The sequence below is a fragment of the Pseudonaja textilis genome, chromosome 1, assembly GCF_049901715.1.
Source record: "Pseudonaja textilis isolate UNSWEBS1 chromosome 1, rPseTex1.2, whole genome shotgun sequence".
Classification (NCBI taxonomy): Eukaryota; Metazoa; Chordata; class Lepidosauria; order Squamata; family Elapidae; genus Pseudonaja; species Pseudonaja textilis.
Window position 1 is genome coordinate 173847377 of NC_141990.1, and position 20788 is coordinate 173868164.

Genomic DNA, 20788 nt, shown 5'->3' on the forward strand with positions numbered 1-20788 from the left:
GGTGTGTAGTGCTCTATAGCACAGTTTTGAGGGTAGGAGTTGAAACAGTTTATGTCCGGAATGTGAGGGGTCTGTAGATATTTTCACAGCCCTCTTTTTGACTCGTGCAGTATGCAGGTCCTCGACTGAAGGCAGGTTGGTAGTAATTGCTTTTTCTGCAGTCCTAATTATCTTCTGAAGTCTGTGTCTGTCCTGTTGGGTTGCAGAACCAAATCAGACAGTTACAGAGGTGCAGATGATAGACTCAGTAATTGCTCTGTAGAACTGAATCAGCAGCTCCTTGGGCAGTTTGAGCTTTCTGAGTTGGTGCAGAAAGAACATTCTTTGTTGTGCTTTTTTGATGATGTTTTTGATGTTAGGTGTCCATTTTAGGTCTTGTGATATGATAGAACCTAGAAATTTGAAGGTCCCTACTGTTGATACTGTGTTGTCTAGTATTGTAAGAAGTGGTAGTATGGGAGGGTTTCTTCTAAAGTCTACCACCATTTCTATGGTTTTGAGTGTCCAGATTGTTCCGATTACACCACAAGGCAAGTTGTACAACCTCCTGTCTGTATCCAGATTCGTCATTGTCTCAAATGAGACCAATAAATATCTGAAATACTGGGATGTATATGCTGTTGTCATGATGAATTTCTGCATTAAGCCAGGTTTCAGTAAAACAGAGAACTGCTGAATTGTAGAAATCAGAATTGCATCTATTTAAATGACGTATTTTAGCCATCTTGTTAGCAAGTGAGCGTAAATTAGTCAGAAAGATTGAAGGGAGAGGGGTTTTTTCCCTCCCTATCTATTTAAAATTCCCGCTCGTTTACCTCATCTCCTTTTTCAGCGCTACAGCTTCTATCCTTTGTTTGCTGTAATCCATAGCACCGGGAAATTAGTTAGAATCTCCTCCACATTTTCAAAGACAGGGTGTGTGTGAGGAATTAGAAAGCTGCTCCTTAAGGAAACATTGCCCAATTCTTAGCAGATGGTCTTGTGAGTATGAAATCCACAGTGAATTGCACAGAATAATAAAGAATAAAGAAACCATTAGAGAGCATTTCACTGTGGCAGCTGTTGGCGCCATCTTGGATTTATACATTTATATCTTAGAAATGTATACATTTCATTCATAGGTGAGAGTGGGCTAGCAACTTCATCTCAGATTCTGGCTAGCAGAATCTGGAATATCTAAGAGATATTAGTATTACATTAAGTGTTGTTGACCCAGTTCCTTTTTTTAAAAAAGGCTTATAAATGAGTGGGTGAGAGTCAGTATAACACAGTGATTAAAGGTACTGGGCTAAGAAGCTATAAAATCTAGTCCTGCTTTAGGCACAAAGCCAGCTGGGGCACCTGGGACCAGTCATTCTACATCTTAGTCTTGGAAGCAGGAAGTGCTTCTGAAAAACCTTGCAAAGAAAACTGCAGAGTTTAGTCCAGGCAGTAGCCAACCTTAGTAATGAAGAATCAAAAATTTCTTCAAAGTACCTTACTCAATAAGTAAGATATTTTAATGATTGCATTTATTCCTTATTCTGCACAATTCATTGAAACAAACGTGTTATGCATATTTAATTACAGTTTGTTGTAGAAGACAAAATGCAAATGAAGCCCAGCTGCAATTGTGTTCAATTTTGGATAATTGCACCATGAGTTTTAGAAGTGTAACTGGCTTGTCTACGCTTTGCAGTGGGCTACTCCTACTATTTGGAGGCATCAAGTTAAGGAAACTATTTTCTACATTCAGTTTAGACAAAGAAAATATTCAAATGGACTTTTTTCTCTTTGAAAAGATTGATAACAAAAAAAAAATCTATTGGTCTCAAAAGTTGTTTAGCCAGTATTTGGTGGCAGACACAAATAAGAGCAGTGCAATTTGCTATTCTTGACAAAATATGTAAAATAAATGAATCACACCTGCACCAAATCTGATTCCAGTCCTCTTTATTCTCATGATGTCACTGCTGTCCCTACCATTGAAAAAGTTGATTTAAAAAGTGCTGCTATTGGCCAGAAACTCATTGTGCACCATTGCAATAAACAATAGCATAATAGATGTGATGTAATAGTTAAGATGGGCTAGTCATTATTATTCAGGTTAACTTCATAGGGTTGTTATAAAATAAGAACTATCCTTGCCTAAATCATGTTCAGCTCCTTGAGCTGGGATAGACATCTGATAAGTAAAGAAAATGATATATCAATTTCTAATTTAATATAAACATGACTCTTAAAATTGATGGCAATACTAATATAACCTGTATGAGTATACATAATTCAGTAGATAAAAAGATTCATCATCATTTCTGTAAATTTATCAGTAACCAGGAAGAACAACAATGTATTTATTTCTATAAAACACCTATTTAGAGAAAATAAAACTTACCAGAATAAAGTGTATTTATGTCTCTTCTATTCTTATTAGACATTCAGATCCAATGAGACAGATCCCTGCAATTGTCTTTTTAGCTGTCACTTCCTCAATTGTTTTCTCTTTCTAACCCGGATCTTGAGGTTAAATAAAACAGGCTTATTTATATAATAGTCAATCTCTGTATATCAGTACACCAAGAATATAAACAATGGGTGGAATTTGGAAATGAGATATATTGCTGTTCAGAGCTGAACCAGCAAGAAGGCAAATCACAATTCCCAAGTCAGTTTTTTCTGTTCTGTTTTCAGTTTGATGGTCAATATTCCATAATCTGTGGAAACCGTTGAGTTTGCTTAGCTGCTCTGATCCTTTTAATTTTAATATGTTTTTATTTTTTATATTTCAAATTTAGCACATCTTGGATTTTATTCAACCACTGTGATAATTCCATCATATTTTTCTGTGATCTTATTTTGATTCTATGCTCAACTAAATTTGCTGTAAGAGAGACTGATTTTTCTCTCTCAAATTGTTCATCCCCTGTTGGACCAGAACAATAACTAAAACTATAATTTGTTATGTATAATAACAAATCAATATGTGTGCCACAGAAACCAAAATGGTATTTCAAAACAAAAAAAGACATATATTGATATTCGACAAAAGTCACCTGTTTTCTCATTAGTAATTCTGTTATAACAAAGGCTATTTTGTTCTATTTATTATGCACTTACATTAACTGATTCCTATATAGAAAGTATTTTAAGCATTTAATGGATGAATCACTATTTTATATTTAGAAGGGTTTTTTTCAGATTTTTCTTATATTTTGAACTGCAGAATACAACATAAAATATTCTCTGCCTTTTAGATGGGGACAGAAGGCACTGACAGTGCTTCTACAGGTCAGCACTGCCGAAAATTGATTAGTTTTACACTCTCCGGTAAGTTTTGCTTATTTTTTTGTCCCTTTAAATCAGAACATTATGAATCTTTTTATAGGGAGTTCTGTGGAGTTCCATTTTAAGAGGAAATTTGAGTGAAGTTTTAGAGGAATTTCTGGTGAAAATAATAGATTGGATCCAGATTGTTCGAGTCAGGAGACTAGAACATTAAAGATAGATGAAGAAAGGAAAGAAATAAAAGAAACTGGAGTGAAAATAAAACAATTGCCGGAAGAAAACCCAAGTCTTGTCTGAAAAAGTATTAGAAGGTCAACAGAGTGAATGAATGAATGTACATTTGAACCCATTCATACAACCCTGTACAATGCCATTACCACACTGGGACTGGATCAATTAGTATATAACAACACCAGACTAAACAACTGCCCTGACCTCATCTTCTGCAACAGCTCAAACTCAGTTTATGGCCTACAAATACAGGAACCATTTTCAAACAGTGACCATAGCATGATTGACTTCTTTCTAAATTTACATCTTCTCAAAGAGGATCGTAATGATGGATCTCCAAAACCCAATTTTTAAAAATCCAATTATGAACTCATAGCTGCCGACTTATCATCTCTTGATTGGCACATTCGGTTCTCTGGCTGTAACACTACAGAAGAACATTATAACGCCTTCTTGCTTGAATTTGAAAGAGTCATTAAACTATATGTTCCATTAGTAACCCCCAAAAACAAAAAACAAAAAACCCAAAATAATAAGAAAACTTCAATCTAAAAAAAATCTTTATGACATAAAAACAAAATTAAATACGTAGCTAACTTTGAAAACCAATGCAACACCTTATGCCAACAGATAAAGGCAGAATGCACCAATTATCACTGCAAGCAAGAGGAAAATCTTCTACGCACAAAATCCACCTGTGCCTTCTATCACTTTGTAAACACTAAACTTAAAGACTCAAAAACCATCCCACCCCTAAAAGGACTTAATGGGAAAGATTATAGCAATGAAGCCATTAAGACAAACATCTTCAACACGTTCTTCAGTTCAGTCTTTGTAAACAGTAATGGCTCATGCCTCACATTTCCTAATCGTACAACAACTAACTGCAACAATCTACAAATTGACTTTACATAGAAAATGTGCTATGCCATCTAAAGCCATCCTTATCTATTGGCCTTGATGGCTTATGTGCATTCTTAAGAAAGCTCTCCACTACCATAGCAGAACCCCTAAGCATAATATATGAGACATCATTCAAAACCAGCTCCCTACCAAACCTATGATTTTTAGCAACGGTCATCCTTATCTTCAAAAAAGGTGACCCCCTGTCTGGTTGAAAACTACAGATCAAACACATTGTGTTGTGTCATGTGCAAAGTTATGGAATCAATTATTAATTAATGCATTACCTTCCACCTAGAGTCAAACAACTTATTCTCCAATAAACAATTTGGTTTCAGAAAAAAATTGTCCTGCAATTTGCAACTTCTACACTGCAAAAACATATGGACTATACTACTTGACCAGGGTAAAGCAATAGATGTAATTTACATTGACTTCTGCAAAGCCTTTGACTCAGTGGTACATGACAAATTACTTACTATTAAAATTAAATTCTTATGGCATATCCGGATCCCTTCTCAAGTGGATTACTGCCTTCCTGTCAAACAGGCAACAAATAGGAAACGCCCTATCAAGCCCTGCACCAGTTATCAGCAGTGTCCCTCAAGGGAGCATTCTAGGACTCATTCTCTTTACACTCTATATAAATGACCTTTGTGATCACCTTATTAGCAACTGCGTCCTCTTCGCTGATGATGTAAAACTATTCAACACCACCGACAATGCTACCGTCCTTCAAAAAACCCTTGATTATGTGTCTGAATGGTCTAACAGTTGGCAAGTCCAAATCTCAACCAACAAATGCTCTGTCCTACATATTGGTAAAAAAAAACCTTTATACCAAATACAAGCTAGGCAGATATGACCTTGTTGATGACCCTCACTCTGTCAAGGACCTTGGAGTTCTCATATCGAATGACTCAAGTGCCAAAGCTCACTGCAACAGTATTGCCAAAAAGGCTTTAAGAGTTGTAAATCTAATTTTATGAAGCTTCTCCTCAGGTAATACTGATTTGCAAACTAGGGCATTCAAAACTTTTGCTAGACGAATACTTGAATACAGCTCTGCTGTCTGGAATCCGCACTGTATATCAGACATAAATACAATTGAGCAAGTCCAGAAGTATTTTACTAGAAGAGTACTACATTCCTCTGTTTGCAACAGAATACCCTACAACACCAGACTTGAGATTCTAGGCTTAGACAACCTTGAACTATACCGGCTAAGATTGGACTTAAGCATAGTACCTAAAATCATATGTTACAACATCTTACCAGTTAATGAATATTTCAGCTTTAACCACAACAACACAAGAGCACACAACAGATATAAACTAAATGTAAACCACTCCAAACTCGATTGCAGGAAGTACTATTTCAGCAACAGAGTGTCTGGAACTCACCACCTGATTCTGTTGTCACCTGATCAAACCCCCACTCCTTTAACCTTAAACTATCCACTATTGACCTCACCCCATTCCTAAGAGATCTGTAAGGGGCGTGCATAAGCGCACAATCATGCCTACTGTCCCTGTCCTATTGTCCCCAATTATTAGTTCCTATTTTTTATATTTAAACTTATGTTTATTCTTATTTCTATTGTAAGCTTTTGACTAAATAAATAAATAAGGAATTGCCACAGAAGACTGAGTTATATGCTTATAAGGATTATGAAGAGAGACCTTTGGTAAAATGATGAATTGAAAAAGGCTGTGGATAAAGAGAAATATATAAGAGCAATTGCTGAAAAAATGAGAATTACATAGCCCAATAACATAGCCAGTTGTTCTAGCTGAAGTAACAATTGTAGATGAAAGTAGTAGTAACAGTTGGGAAGGAAAGCAAAGGAGATGCCTTTGAAAAGCCTGATGCATCTTTCTGGTGCCCTCTATGAGTAGACCTGAGGCTCTCTCACCCTCTCTGCCTCCCCAGACTACTTTGGGTGTATGGATTCAATTTATTAGTGCTAAAATCTCTCTTGTAATTTTGGGTGGCCAAAGTAGCTTTCAATTTCTGCTTTAATCTGCAGCAAGATTTTTCATCCTTGAGCAATAGATTAGTTATGCTTGTCTCTAGTTTTCTTTCATTAACTTCTACATTCCATTAAGTATAACTCATGGAACCTTCAATAATCTATGGTTATTATTTAGATGTCTATGGCAACTCCCTGCCTCTCCATGCACAATGATCCAGTCATTTTTTGAACACAAAATTTCTTTGTCCGATAGCTTATCTTATTCTTCTGCATCAACACAAATTACTAATGGGTACAGCCCATTTTGGAGCTTTTTTTCGAAGCAGGAGGTCATAATGCTAGTTCATCATTTTGTATGACTTTGACATATATGTTCAAACAGTATAGTATGTCCATGAGAAGGTTCAATTTTGTATTCACCACCTTACTGGGATAAACCATTTTAATGCGAGCAGTGAATTTTCTGTAGCATTACTCAATTGAACTGAAGGCTCAATGGTAGCCTTCAGTTATGTGTTCAGCTTTCACAATTCCATGCTAGTGTGACCAGTAAATCTATATAAAAGCAAAGTGTTATGTTGTTGGAACGCTTAATGATAGGTTGGAAAAATAATTTTTAGCAAGTACGGTTGATGGACAAGTGGTCCTTGACTTACCGTAGTTTGTTTTGTGGCAGTTCAAAGTTACAACTGTATTGAAAAAAGTGACTTGCGATGGTATTTCACATTTATTATGGTTACAGCATCCCCATGATCACATGATCAAAATTTAAACACTTCATGGCTGACTCATATTTATGACAATTTCAGTGTCCTGGAGTCATATGATCACCTTTTGCGACTTTCTGACAAGCAAAGTCAGTGGGGAAACCTGATTCATTTAACAGCTGTGCCCCAACTTGACAACTGCATTGATTCACTTAACAACTGTGGCAAGAAAGGTTGTAAAATGGGGCAAAATTCATTTAACAAGTATCTCACTTAACAACAAAAATTATGGGCTCAATTGTGGTTGTAAGTCAAGGACTGCCTGTATTTATTGTATTATTGTTATTGTTATCCTCTGTTCTTCTTTTTTCACCTTTTCTTTCTTTTAAAGATATTCGGGCCATTGGACTTAAAAAAGGAATGTTCTTCAATCCTGATCCTTACCTAAAGATGTCTATTCAGCCTGGAAAAAAGAAAACGTTTCCTACATTTGCACACCATGGGCAGGAAAGGCGGTCCAATATCATCAGTAATACAACTAATCCTATTTGGCATAGAGAGGTAATAAATGGTTTTGAAGAAAACTTAACGCTGTGGTAAAGATTACATGGGTACCAGATGATCCTGTTCTTGCTCATAGCTATTGGTTCATGTTAGGTACAGAAGCAGAGTGCAATTTTAGATGATATTTACTTGAACATAAAGTGAAAAGAGAAAGTTTATGAATCCTTTAGAGCTGTCTGTAATCCTGCAGTACATTTACAATATGATCAGAGTTTATTGTGGTAATGTTTTTATTGAATATATGGAGGTAGCAAATTCCCCATTTTGGGGGGTGAAAATATGTGAACCTCTTAAGGGGTTAAATTGAAATGTTCCAGTCAGTCAGAAAACAATCAGGTGAGAGTTTGAGAGGCCATTCCCTACTAATCTCCCCTCCACATATATACTTGTTGAGTGACCCCTCATGGAATTGGCTCTTCGTGACATTGTAGACCTCAGAAAAAGTGCCATGGTTTCTTAGGTTGAAATGTGCTATAAATCCATTGTCAAAGACTTTGGCTTTCATCAATTGAAGATAGAGATATAATCTACAAATAGAGAAAATGCAGTATCATTGTTACTTTTCCCTAATTTATCAAACAAAAATCATTGCAAAAGCAAGATGCATCATATGCGAGGTTGCAAAGAACTCTAGAGTAATGGCACAAGATTTATAGGCCATTCTTAAATTATCTGATGCCAGTGTTCAAGAATCTAACATATGCAAAATATTGAACAAGAGGGGTGTTTGTAGGAGGATATTGAGCAAGAAACCACTGTTTTCCAGAAAACATATTGCCACCTGTTTGAATTTATTAGAAACTGCCTGGATGATCCAGCAGCGTATTGATTGGAACAATGTTTTGTGCACTGATGAGATAAAACTGGAACTGTTTGTTGTTTATGAAAACTGTTATATTTGAAGAAAATGAAACATTGCATTCCAACAAGAGTGCCTAATCCTAGTCATGAAGTATGGTTGTAGGAGTATTTTAGATTGGTACCATTTTTTAATCTCAGAATCTGACAGCTCTCAGTCACTAAGGAAAGATTGGTGACAAAACAACGTTTTGGAGATGTATTCTTGTGAGACATCACTAAATTCATGTTTATATGAAGTCTTTGTGGCTGGATGTTTTCTACCTTTTCTGTTTCAAAACAGTGTCAAACAGTTGCCAATAGATACTTATGAAATCTGGATTATGGTAATTGATAATGTTTGTATAAGAATAATTCTTTTAAAATATTGCTGAACAAATAATAGATATACTTGTCGTCATTGCTTGTTTTATGAAATATAGATGCACGTGTATTTTTTGTTTGCAGAAATATTCTTTTGTAGCACTTTTGACTGATGTCTTGGAAATTGAAATCAAAGATAAATTTGCCAAAAGTCGTCCTATCATCAAGCGTTTTCTTGGAAAACTCACTATACCTGTGCAGAGACTATTGGAAAGACATGCAATAGGGTAAATGAATATGTTTTCTTTGTTCACTTTAAGCCTATCAGAAGGAAAAGGAAGATTGTTTTCTTATAAAAGACTTAAACGTTTTGGTGCCAACTTAACTTTATTTACAATTCTTAAAAAAAATTCTTATATATTGTCTCTTTCAACGCAGTCCCTCATATACCATTTTGACAAGTTATTTTTTTAAAATTAAAATATGCTGAATTGTAAGACTCAGGTTCGTACAGTAGTGTGCAAATTTATTGACAACATTATTGTCTGATTTCAAATATTTTCAAATATTTTAAATTATTGTTGAAAAAATGAGATTAAATTCAGTAAGATTAGAATATATTAATATAACCTCTCTACAGATATTTTGTGAGTTTTAAATTATTTTTTCAATCAGCAATTCAGTACATTTCTAGGGTTAATTTGTTTCTTAAACAACTGTGTAGAGCAAGGCATTAATCAAACATAGCTGATGTTAAAGTTTAATATGTTTCAAGATATGTTGCTGTATAGGATGAAAAACTAATGCAATGTAGTTGCATTGTAAGTCAGATTGGGAACGATCATACCTTAAAAATTAAAGTGTCAGATAGAATACCTACATAAAAATTCTAGGAAAGGGACATACTAATTAGAAAGAAGGCTTGTAACAGAGAACATAAAATGCGATACTTAAGAGAAATTTAATTAGTAGTAACAACAGAGATCATAAGGATCACAAAGCAAGTCTAGGCTACTCAGTACCTCCATAGATTGCCTATTAAGTGTTCTACTGAAATAGGAAGGACCTTACTGAGATCCTTTCTAGGTTAGGATCCTACTGTGATTAGTTCAGAATTGTTTTTGCTCTGCATTTGTGCTGCTTTTGCTTCTCTTTTTGGATGAGCTGCATTCATTAGAGGGATTGATATAATTCCCAAAAGACTTGTGGAATGGCTGCTTCACCACGTTTGGCACACACAATTTTACTTGGGCACACATTTAATGTGCCTTAATTAATTGATGAATTGCATCCTGTAGATTTACAACACAAGAGTGTTAACCAGTTATTTATGTAATATTGTACCACCTTTTATATAGGCACAAGAAAATTTCCAGGGAATAGGTCCAATGAGCATACAGTTCAGATCTATATCTTTCTACTAGGAAATTAAGAACCTGACTGAGAACATTCTGAAGTTTGTGGAACACTTCACTTGGCTGTCAGTAGGCATCTAATCAGGCACACGCTGCCTTGTACACATACATGTGGAAGTACATCCATGATTTAACAAGCACTTTGTGGTTTAGTAAGTGAAATGCCATTTTGGATCTTCTCTCTGAAATTGTGAAACAGCTGCAACCACTCAAATGCTTGGCGAGATTCCTTCAAGATCCTTTTGGGGACTTTTGGGCATGTGTACATATTGCCTGTCCTCAGTTCTACAAAATTTCTATTTCATCGCAGTGTTGTCATGCTGTTGCATGACTATTAAGAATCAAACCAGCTTGTAAACAAATGGCTCCTTTTCCACAGATTTTCTCAGCAATATAATACGTTGCATATATGGAGAAAGACAAATTCAGTTTGAAAACAGTTATCAGCTTTTCCCAAGTGATGTTGATGCAGGTAAGAAAAATACATTGCAGATTTGAAAAGAAAGAACAGGTTCCTTAATCTATGTTGCCCTGCGAAATGATTATCCCACTGAGCCAGTTAGATGCTGTGATTTTCTAAAACGTTCAGGATTCTTCATTAAACTTTGGGTCAAAGCTGTAGGAGAAAAATATTATGCTAAAGTCCTAAAAAGTAGTTTCTAAAATTTCAAACTTTTTTCATGTTATATTTTTTGCTTCAGCATCTATATTTTAAACTAAAATTCAAAATTGTGCTGTGCTTGTCAAATAGATGTGTTTTTAATAAATTTGCACACTACTGAATGCTACAGTATAATTATTAATTAGTAAAATTTTGGGATGTTATTTAATAATTTGCAAGACTTTATTTAATCATTTAAGACTTTTTATTTATTACTGTTTGCTAGAATGATCTGCAAGCTGATGCTGGTGACTTCTTCCAGCACAGTGTTTTTAATATTGAAATACTCATTAATAAGGACTGACTGGATTCTAATTAGGTTCATGTTTAAAAAAAAGATTAATGAGAAGAGTTTCTTATATATCCATAAAATGCTTTCTTCGATATCAGTGACTTTGGTCTGGTTTATAGATTTTGACTGCCATCTTGTGGTCACACAAAATTGCTCCATGAGGTACTGGGTGTTTCACTTTGAATATACTGCAAACGTTTTGAATATAGTGTATACATACATTGAGTATACATATCGCTAACAGCCCAAATGACATTCAGTTCAAATTGTACATTGAAAAGTTCTTTGCAGTACAATACAAGCCATCTTCTGGAAGAATCAGATTCCTGATTCTTCCTGATAACATAAATATTATTTACATTTAGTAATATATAAACTAATCTTTACCTTGATATCAACGTTTATACAAGGCAAAGTATATTAATTGAATTTGAGAGCCTAAGTCATCCAGTAAAATGTGGCCATGGCTTAGTCTGTTTTCCACAGTTTTTAGACTTGATCATAGAGCAGCTCTAATTCATTTAGAAGCAGCTCTAATTCAAATGCCTTGGGAGAATTCCTTGTTGGGAAAGTGGAAAAAAATCAGAATCAGGAATTGTTAAATGGCTAGATATCTCTTATATTATGCTTTTCAGTAAGATTGAATTAAATAAAATATTGGTATCACTGTTGGTCATATGCACAAGAAAAATATGCATGTTAAATTCTGTATCTAAAATAAAATTATGTATATGTTTGGATGAGGAAATGATAAAATATCTTTATTACAGACATGGGTAAGTGGATGTTTATATAAGATGGTGCAACATTTAATTATTCAACCTATTTTTTAAAGTTATTTAAAAAATGTATGGTCATTTATTCATTCATTCACCTTGAACTCCATGTAGTTGCAAGCATTTTTCTTTTTCTATGTTATAAGAACCTACAGTGTTTGAATTAATGCTTCATAAAATTTTCAGTGGTTGAACCTGTTTCACACAAGAATGTATTGGGTGTGCTAGATACAAATATCAAATTATTTTGATTGATTATCTTTTTATATCTGTTATTCTCCTTTATTTTGTGCTTGATCTTTCAACAAAAATTTTCTTGCCAATCTTGTATCTAATCCAATTGAATATTACAAAATATATGTGTAGTATGATCAGCAGGTATCAGCCTCAGGTCAAGCCTGTCTTTGCTCAAAAGCTAAGCAGGATCAGACCTAGTTAATAGTAGAATTTGACATCGTTGGTAACCACAACCTAGATTAGGAAACTAAAAATCAGGATAACAACTACAGCATGGGCACCAAACGTGTGGCATTATATTGCCATCACGTAACATATTGCAACGTTTCCCCCCTTCAGAGAACTGGGGTGGGCGTGGCCTGCATGTGATGTATCTGGGCTGCTGGCCACCAGTTTGACATCCCTGAACTAGAGGAAGGCAAGATACTTCCATAAGTGACATCAAGGGAACTGTATGGATGTGCCCATCTAATTATTGGTTATACTCAAGGGCATGTTATACTTTTTTAGCATAGCATTATACTGTTTAAGAGAGCCAGTTTGATGTGGTGGTTAAAGTACAAGATAGAAATAGGCAGACTCTGAGTTCTACGTCTGCCTTACTCACAAAGCCAGTTGGATGATTTTGGGTAGTCACACGCTCTCAGCCCCTAGGAAGAGGAGGCAGTGGGAAAACTCAGGGACAAATCCAGGCAGTTGCAAGGAGTCAATAATTCCTTGAGGGAAGGAGAGAGGAAGAGATATAGGTACAAGTGTACATACATGAGGGAGAATGTGTGTGAGAGAGGGGGTTGTAGTGATCCTTAACTGTTTCTTACTTTGAATGAAAAAGAAGGAATATATTGAATCTGGAGAACTGGTAGCAGAAATTTTGAGTAGTTTAGAGAACCGGCAGTAACCTTCCCCCAAGAATGGGGAAGGAGTGGAGATTTTACAGTATCCTTCCCCTGGAGTGGGGTGGGAATGGAGATTTTACAGTCTCCTTCCCCTTCCACGCTTACCAAGCGACACCATGTCCACCAAGCCATGCCCACAGAACCAGTAGTAAAAAATTTTGAATCCCACCACTGACTAAAACCTCCTGTACAGCACAGCAACACAGCCCTAATTGGGTTTTCTATAGTGGGAAAACAGATTTCTCTGAGACTATAATGGATCTGGATCCAATATCATCATCATCCCAATCGTCCATAAGAAGCATTTTGTATGTTTGCTATGACATGAAAATGAAGGCTAGAAAGAATAAGGGAGGCTAGGAATTCTTCAGCTGACGTTTTATTTGAATCTGAGAAGAACTTGATGAAAATCGTGTTTGTTTTCCTGAGGAGCCATTACTGTATCAAATCCTGATGCTTTGTTACTGAGTTGCAAGTTCTGAGAATACTGCAAGTATTGTGCATATTAGTCTATTTTAGTGACATTATCCTCAGTTGGATCAGTGTATCTTTTTTGTTTGAATTACACCAGGAATTTTAACACTAAAAAATAAAATTATTGGCTCAGTCAGATAGTATTTTCTTCACTATAAACTTTATGTTCTTGTATGCTCCTTTTCTCCCAAATCTAGCAAATGGGGTAATGGGGGTATGTGACATGTATGGGAAATATCCCCCATTTTTCTCAGCTAGTTAAACATATTGAAAGTTACAGAAAGCAGAATAGAAATATTCATACACAATTCCCTTTTTCAGAGATCAGGTTCTCAACTATAACCTTGGTAGAAGGCTACCGGCAGACCATGTGAGTGGATGTCTTCAGTTCAAGGTAGAGATTACATCTTCTCTTCATGAAGGTAAGATTTTGAAGTAACTACAAGCATGTTTGTTGATAAGAGTTTTATGACTGAACAGTGTGCATGGAGTGTTAGGATAAACTTTTGATTAATTTGGATCTTTAACCTTGGAATTTAATGAAAATGGCAATGGTGTGTTCTAAAAAGCTTTTAGGGATGAAGATGCTAAAGCATTGCTGGAGAAAGACAAGAGCCTACTGTAAGGCCCAGACTCTCTCCCCTTCAAATGATAAGAATGAACTTTTGAAAACTGGGTATTTCAAAAGGAATTCTTTATTCAAAAGGAAGATATCCAGGTGATATTCAAAGCAGAGTGTAATATGCCTCCAGGCATGTGGCTTAGATAAAGGGAGTTAGAACCCCTCCCCTTAGTCCGATGTGGATTTTGTCAATACAAAGAAGTAACATGTTAATTCCCCAAAACTCACTTTTTTCTAGTTGAGAAAAGCTTCCCAGGAAGTTTCTTTCAAAACTTCAATTTTTATGGCCCTTTCTCCTCTTGCTATCTCTCCAAGAGGTGACAAGTTTCCAGGCATCTGGGCTCCAGTCCCCAGTTGTATATCATGTGCAAGTTATACAGATTCAATATAAGAACTAAGATACTCAGGTTACATCAAAAAGGATTATTTCTTTCAAACCCCTCCCCCTCTTCTTCCGCTGAAGAATGGCATTTACACGGATCTGACACTTCCATTATAGAGATATGGGTGAAAAAAACATATATTTTTTCTGCTGTGAAGTCTGTAGAATGCCAGCTAGCAATTCTTTTTATGGTAACTTGGACCTTGAGTCTGATGAATGGCTGCTGTGAAGAGTCTAAGCATTTTAGATAAAGTTGCCGAGATGCACTCAGAGTTACATCTTAGCTGGGGAGATTTTTGTATTTGGCTAAGAGCAGGATCTTGCCATGTTATCTGGGAGAAGTTTGAACCTGTGAGGCTTAAGAAAATGGACAAGTCCTCTGTGGTGTTAATGCTGCTACCTGTATGTTATGTCATTCTTCCTTCTATAGTGCCTGTATATCCTTATTTGAGATGTCATGTTATCTCAGTTCTTTTAATTAGTTTCATATTCTTTCATTAAAATTTCCTGTTTTGAAAACTTATTTATAGTATTTCACTTGTTGATATTTTAACAGACTTTTGTACTTTGTGTACTTGCTTATAGGTCTATCTAATTAAAATCATTTTGTTGTCTAATCATTCTTAATTTTCTTAGCAATTACTATTAACTAAGTATAAGTTCTGTACATTCCTTGCTTTTCATTAGAATTAATGCTCCCAAATTTTCTGATATTTACAATGAATTAATTAAAAAAATTAAGATTATAACAACTCATAGATATAAGCTTGCTATCCTCCCACCCTTCCCCGCCCTCCCTCCCTCTTTCTCTTCCTTAAATTATTCTGTTAAATATCATGCCTTTTATGGTTTTGTATGAAATACATGGTAAGATTTTAGTCTTTGTTAGTTAATCTATGTGCATCCAAAGGATGTTCAACTAGTTTTTATATCATGGTACAAAACCTCTTTTTTAATGAACAAAATATGTAATAGTCAAGCTATTTAGTAGGTGCTGCTATAGAAGTGCTCAGAATTTGAGGATTCAATTTTCTCCCAATAAATTTATGGTTTTATTTTGCAAAGGATTATTCTTTATATGATCCTAAGTTGCACATTCAAGACCTTGTGTTTTAATTTCTCCTTTCTTCCTCAATTATTATTTACCTAGTAGAAATTGCCGTCTGCATTCAAAAGTATATTTGGTTAAGGATGTGCAAACTGGTTTTGTAGCTTAGAAAGTTGAGTCCCTATAAAGTGATCAAAACCAAACCAGGAATCTTAAACAATTGGATTGCTCCTCCTTAAAATGTTAGAATTGAAAAAAGGAAGTAGGTCAAGTTTGCTTCCTAATCACACTAAAATAATTTGCTATCTGTGGCCTCTGTTGTCTTTTGGGGAACCATATTTATATGGATATGCTGGTACTGCATGCAGCTAATTATATAATTGTTACATATGAGAATACAACTAATGTGGTAGCCCAATATAAGCACTTTCTCCATATTTAATTATAGCTAACAGATTACCTAGAGCTGTGATGATCCTTCTTATACTTTTTGCCATTCTCCCATGTCTACTGCTGCCTCCCCACTGTAGCAGATATAATGCAGTTCTTAGGGGCTATCTAATCACTGTGCTTTGTTGTCTATTACTCTGAAACTACAATTTTTCTAGAAGTAAGTCCAATTCTGTTGAAAAAAGAGAAGTTACTATTATATGTCTTTAAATGTGCTTTTTCAAGAGGCAACTGGAGTTTCTGGGTTTTCTTTGAAGACGTTTCACTTCTCATCCAAGAAGCTTGTTCTTCTGAAGAAGAAGCTTCTTGGATGAGAAATGAAAAGTCTTCAAAGAAAAACCCAAAACTCCAGTTGCCTCTTGAAAAAGCACCTTTGGGACAACCATGAGCTGGATGACTGAGAATCTCCATAATTATTGTTATGTGTTTCTCCAACATTAATTGATGGGAGGCATGTCTCATTTTGGATTGGAGTCTCAGATGAAGCAGAATGTATTGAATAGAGCTCCACTTGAAATCTTGTGTTAGATGCATAACTGTAGAGTATTTCCTAAAAGGAGATTTAGGGACATTTTAAATGAAATTCATCAGTACAGTTCTGTACACAGAACTGTCTCCAGTGCTGCTTATGTTTCATACAACCCACTTGGACCCTCAAAATCTGTTAAAACTAGTGTTAGGTTTTGGAGTATGGTCCGAAGATTTGTGGTAGAAGCAAGAAAAGGAATAAGTATCAGCATAGATAGGAGTACAAATTTATTCACATGATATATTTCACCCAACGTTCTTCGTGTATAATTTCTGTGCTATTTCCTCTTTACATTTTTCATTTAAGACATAGCTTAGAAATCCTCTGTACAGTGCTGTACTGAGGTTGTCAGTTAGAGAGTTAAGGTTCACAATTAAGACATATGGATCCGTTTCACTAATCAGTCTTTATCTTTTCATTGTAGATGCTTCACCAGAAACTGTAGGAACCCTTCTTGGAGTAAACTCTGTCAATGGGGACTTAGGAAGCCCTTCTGATGATGAGGATGTACCTGCAGGACATCATGATACACATCCACTTTGTTCAAATGGCCCAATTCTTGAAGAATCATCTGGAGATGCCATCTTGCAGCATTCTTTTAGGACTAGTACAACTTCAGAAACAGATCAAGAGGATTCAGCGTCTACAACGTCAAGGTCCTCAGTTCCCAGGGGCCGCCAGGACTCCTTGAATGACTACCTAGATGCAATAGAACAAAATAATCTTCTTAGATCTGGGGCATCTGCTTGTAATGAACGTACTATTGGGGCATCCCCAAAATTGAGGAGTAGCTTCCCTACTGATACACGACTTAATGCTATGCTTCATATTGATTCTGATGAAGAGGAACATGAATTCCATCAAAGTTTGGGTTTTCAGTCATCAGTGGATGATGATGGTGGTGGTTTGATTATGATAAATGGTACTACTAGAAATGATGAAGCAGGTTTCTTAAATGGCTCCTCAAACCAAGAAACACAAAGCCAAGTATCTGAAGAAATTGTGAGAGCACCCAATGTAGAAATACCTTTGCAATCCTCCTGTTGTCAGGAGGAGATGTCCAATGGGCCTGCTGAATTGGAGATAGCAAGACAAGAAACTGAAACTCCTCAGAATTCTCAGGATAATTGTCTAGAAGATTTAGCAAGCAATTCCATTTCTGTACCTCAGGAAGCAGAGCAACCCATCTCTGGTGTGGATGCTGGAACTTCTGAGTCAGTTTCTGGGAGCAGGCGGGAAATCAGGGAAGCTGAATCTATTGATCAAGGATCAGAACCTTCTCAGATTTCATCAGAGACCGAACAAAGTGATGCTGGTCATACCGAGAGTGTTAGTGAATCAAGCACCAGGCCAGAGGGAGAAAGTGACATAGAAGGGGCTGATGGCTCTTGCAATGAAGGCACAGCTACCCAACTCTCCTCTGTTGACACTTGCTGCTCTTCCCTTGAAAGCAATCGCTTTCCTGAGACACCAGCCTTTTCTTCTCAGGAGGAAGAAGAGGGTGCTTGTGCAGCAGAGGCTTCCAGCAGTGAGCCTCTTCCAGAAACTCAGGACGCTGTGTGCACTCAGGCCTATTTACCTGCGGTGCATTTACCAAGCGCTCAAGAGGAAGGTCAGTTGTTTGAAATTGATGGACTCCCAGATGGTGATGATTCCGAAGAGATATGGCAGAGGAGACAGAATCTGCAGGCTGCAGCTATACATAACCAGTCTCAAGAGGAAGATATGAGAGGTGCATCAGCATCATGTGAAGGAGTTGCTTCACAGGAGGCTGGAGCTAGTGGAGGTAATCAGCACAAAAGAATGTCAGTAAGATAATTGATAACTTACCTATCTTCATTCCATGATTGATTCAATTTACCTCGGCAAGCTAGTTTAATTTTGACAAATACAGTCCAAATATAAAACACTGGTTTGCATAGCAACACCAATATTTTCCCAATCTATGTTTATCTTTAATCTCTGTGCAAGCACTGTAAGAATCTGTAAGAATTGTAACTATCATTACGAAAGTGCATGAGTCTAACGATCCAGGCAGGATTTAGTGTTTTGCTGAAGATCATTTAGACAAAAAATCATGAAGGATTTTTGTTTACACTGTTTAGTGTTGTCTAGTCATTCAGACGCTGAATGGCATTCTCCATTGAAGAAGGCAGACAGGCAGGCAAGCTAAGTTGGTCAAGGGATAGGGCTAGACATCCTTCCCCTGCTTGGTCCCTCAGGAAGTGTTGGTATTACAATTTCCAGATTTTTCAAACAAGGTGGCTGGGAATGCCAAGAATTATATTGCCAACCAATGTTGAAGTCACCAGACCTCAGGCTTAGGAGGAACTTCCACTTCCTCTCTGTGACCAGTCACATTCTTGAATAAAGACTATGACAGAACCAAGTTTCATTGGTCAGAAGTTCCATAATTTCTTCATAGCTTATTCTGAAGTAAATAAAAATTAAAATCTTGTCACCCCTCTTCCCAAATGATGACCTGGAATTCTTGTTCTGAGATTATGCATTCTTTTTTTGACAATGTAATACTGTGTGTGTGTACTCAAAGGACCATTTAATTATCCACAAATAAAAACAATAAGATACAGGGTGTGAGTTGTTTCTGTTCAGAGATGCATTAGTAAAACACTTCTTGGGTGCTTAATTACAGAAAGATCATCACAAGAGTTACCAGTGCATTCTCTAACTTCTTTTGACTTCTCCTTTCTACTGATCACTGCTTTTTTATCATCTTCTTTGTCCACGCTCTCCTGTCCATTAAAAGAGCTGTAAAAATGAAGCTGTTTCCTTGGGGGCTGAGCTAGGACATTGTAGGACACCAATTTGAATCACTTTACTAATTTTTCTTTGCCTCCTTCCCATATGCCTACTTTTGTGTTGTTTAAAATTATTACTCTGTTATTTTCACCTTTGTAAACTGCTCAGAATCCTGTACATAATTCGTAAATATTGTACATGTTTGGGTGGAAGGTTTACACAGTATTTCTTTTGGATTTTAGGTTCTCAGCCTGATGGTCCTCAGCCTCTGAGATCTCTTCCCTCGGTTCGTCAGGATGTTAGTCGTTACCAGAGAGTGGATGAAGCTTTGCCACCAAGTGAGGAATTTTTTTCTGTTTTAATTAAAAGTATAAAAAATACAGACTACATGAAGGAATTCTTTTGTTTTTTCATAGTAAAGCACACCCAGAAGAATTTAAAGTGTCAGTAATTGGATTCCTGTTTAAAAAAACAGATTGTGTGCTTCACCATTTTTCTTTTTTTCTCCCTAGAGATGGTGCCACTATGAGGTCCTTCTAACTGGGAATGGAATTATATTACAGGTGGTCCTCATTTAAAGACCATTCATTCAACAACTGTTTGAATCTGTGATACTGCTGAATGAATGGGACTGGTTACTATGACCAGTCCTAGAATTTCCAGACAGTGCAGTACTGCCTGCAAACACGTGATTGCAATTCAGGCACTTATCAACCAGCCTGGGTTTCCAACATTACAGTGTCCTGCAATGACATGATTGCAATTTGCAACTTTCTCCATAGAGCTGCTACGAGCATCCAGGATGGGAGGTGCTCCAGTCTCGGCTCTCACAGGCTGAGCTTGAAATTGAGGAACGCCTCTCCCCATCACGTGGTCCTCTTGGCGTTCCCCAGTTTTTAGCTCAGCCTCGTGACAGTCAGGCTGTTTTTCTCTAGCTCTTGGCCGATCCAGGTTTTTCTTGCAGATCTTCGATCAGGTTGGACCCTTATTTTCAATTTGCGCAGTGGATTTGGGGCTTGGGCTCCCTAGGGAGCTTTTTCTTCCCTCCTAACCATACGGGGAGCAACTTAATCGCTGTTTTCTAGGGGCAGCATCCAGCGCTTCGAGTGCCAGCGCCCCCCCATCGTCTGCCACTCCTTCGCTCAACGCTGAGCGCCGCTTTCCTGCCTTCCGTCTCATTGTTTCCCCTCCGTGAACGCCGTCAATAGCCTAGGGGAGATATTCTTCCCCTGCTCCTCCCGTTATTCGTGGCCTTCAGGCCTCTTCTCTAAGGGAGAGTGCCGCCGCTGAGAGTCCTTTCGCATAGCTCGCGGCCGCCATTTTGGGTGTGCCCAGGTGTCGCCCGCCATTTTGGACGCGGCCGCATGGCCGACCGCCATTTTTTCTGGGCCTTGTCTGGTAGGCTGCGCGACTGAGTTATCACTAGACAGTTCCCTAGGAC

General features: G+C 36.9%; 1 protein-coding gene across 4 annotated transcripts in view; it reads left to right on the forward strand.

The window, feature by feature from the left end:
* HECW2 (HECT, C2 and WW domain containing E3 ubiquitin protein ligase 2) overlaps nucleotides 1-20788 on the forward strand; it is a 200542-nt gene that overhangs the window by 107546 nt on the left and 72208 nt on the right. For 3 of the 4 annotated variants that reach the window (XM_026696872.2, XM_087919770.1, XM_087919771.1), the window contains 6 exons: nucleotides 3234-3306; nucleotides 7472-7641; nucleotides 8950-9092; nucleotides 13878-13978; nucleotides 17012-18373; nucleotides 19590-19685. In XM_026696872.2, coding sequence (XP_026552657.2) covers nucleotides 3234-3306; nucleotides 7472-7641; nucleotides 8950-9092; nucleotides 13878-13978; nucleotides 17012-18373; nucleotides 19590-19685 — 1945 coding nt within the window. Of the gene's footprint in view, nucleotides 1-3233; nucleotides 3307-7471; nucleotides 7642-8949; nucleotides 9093-13877; nucleotides 13979-17011; nucleotides 18374-19570; nucleotides 19686-20788 lie in introns of all 4 variants that reach the window. The other variant, XM_087919769.1, reaches the window with a different exon arrangement.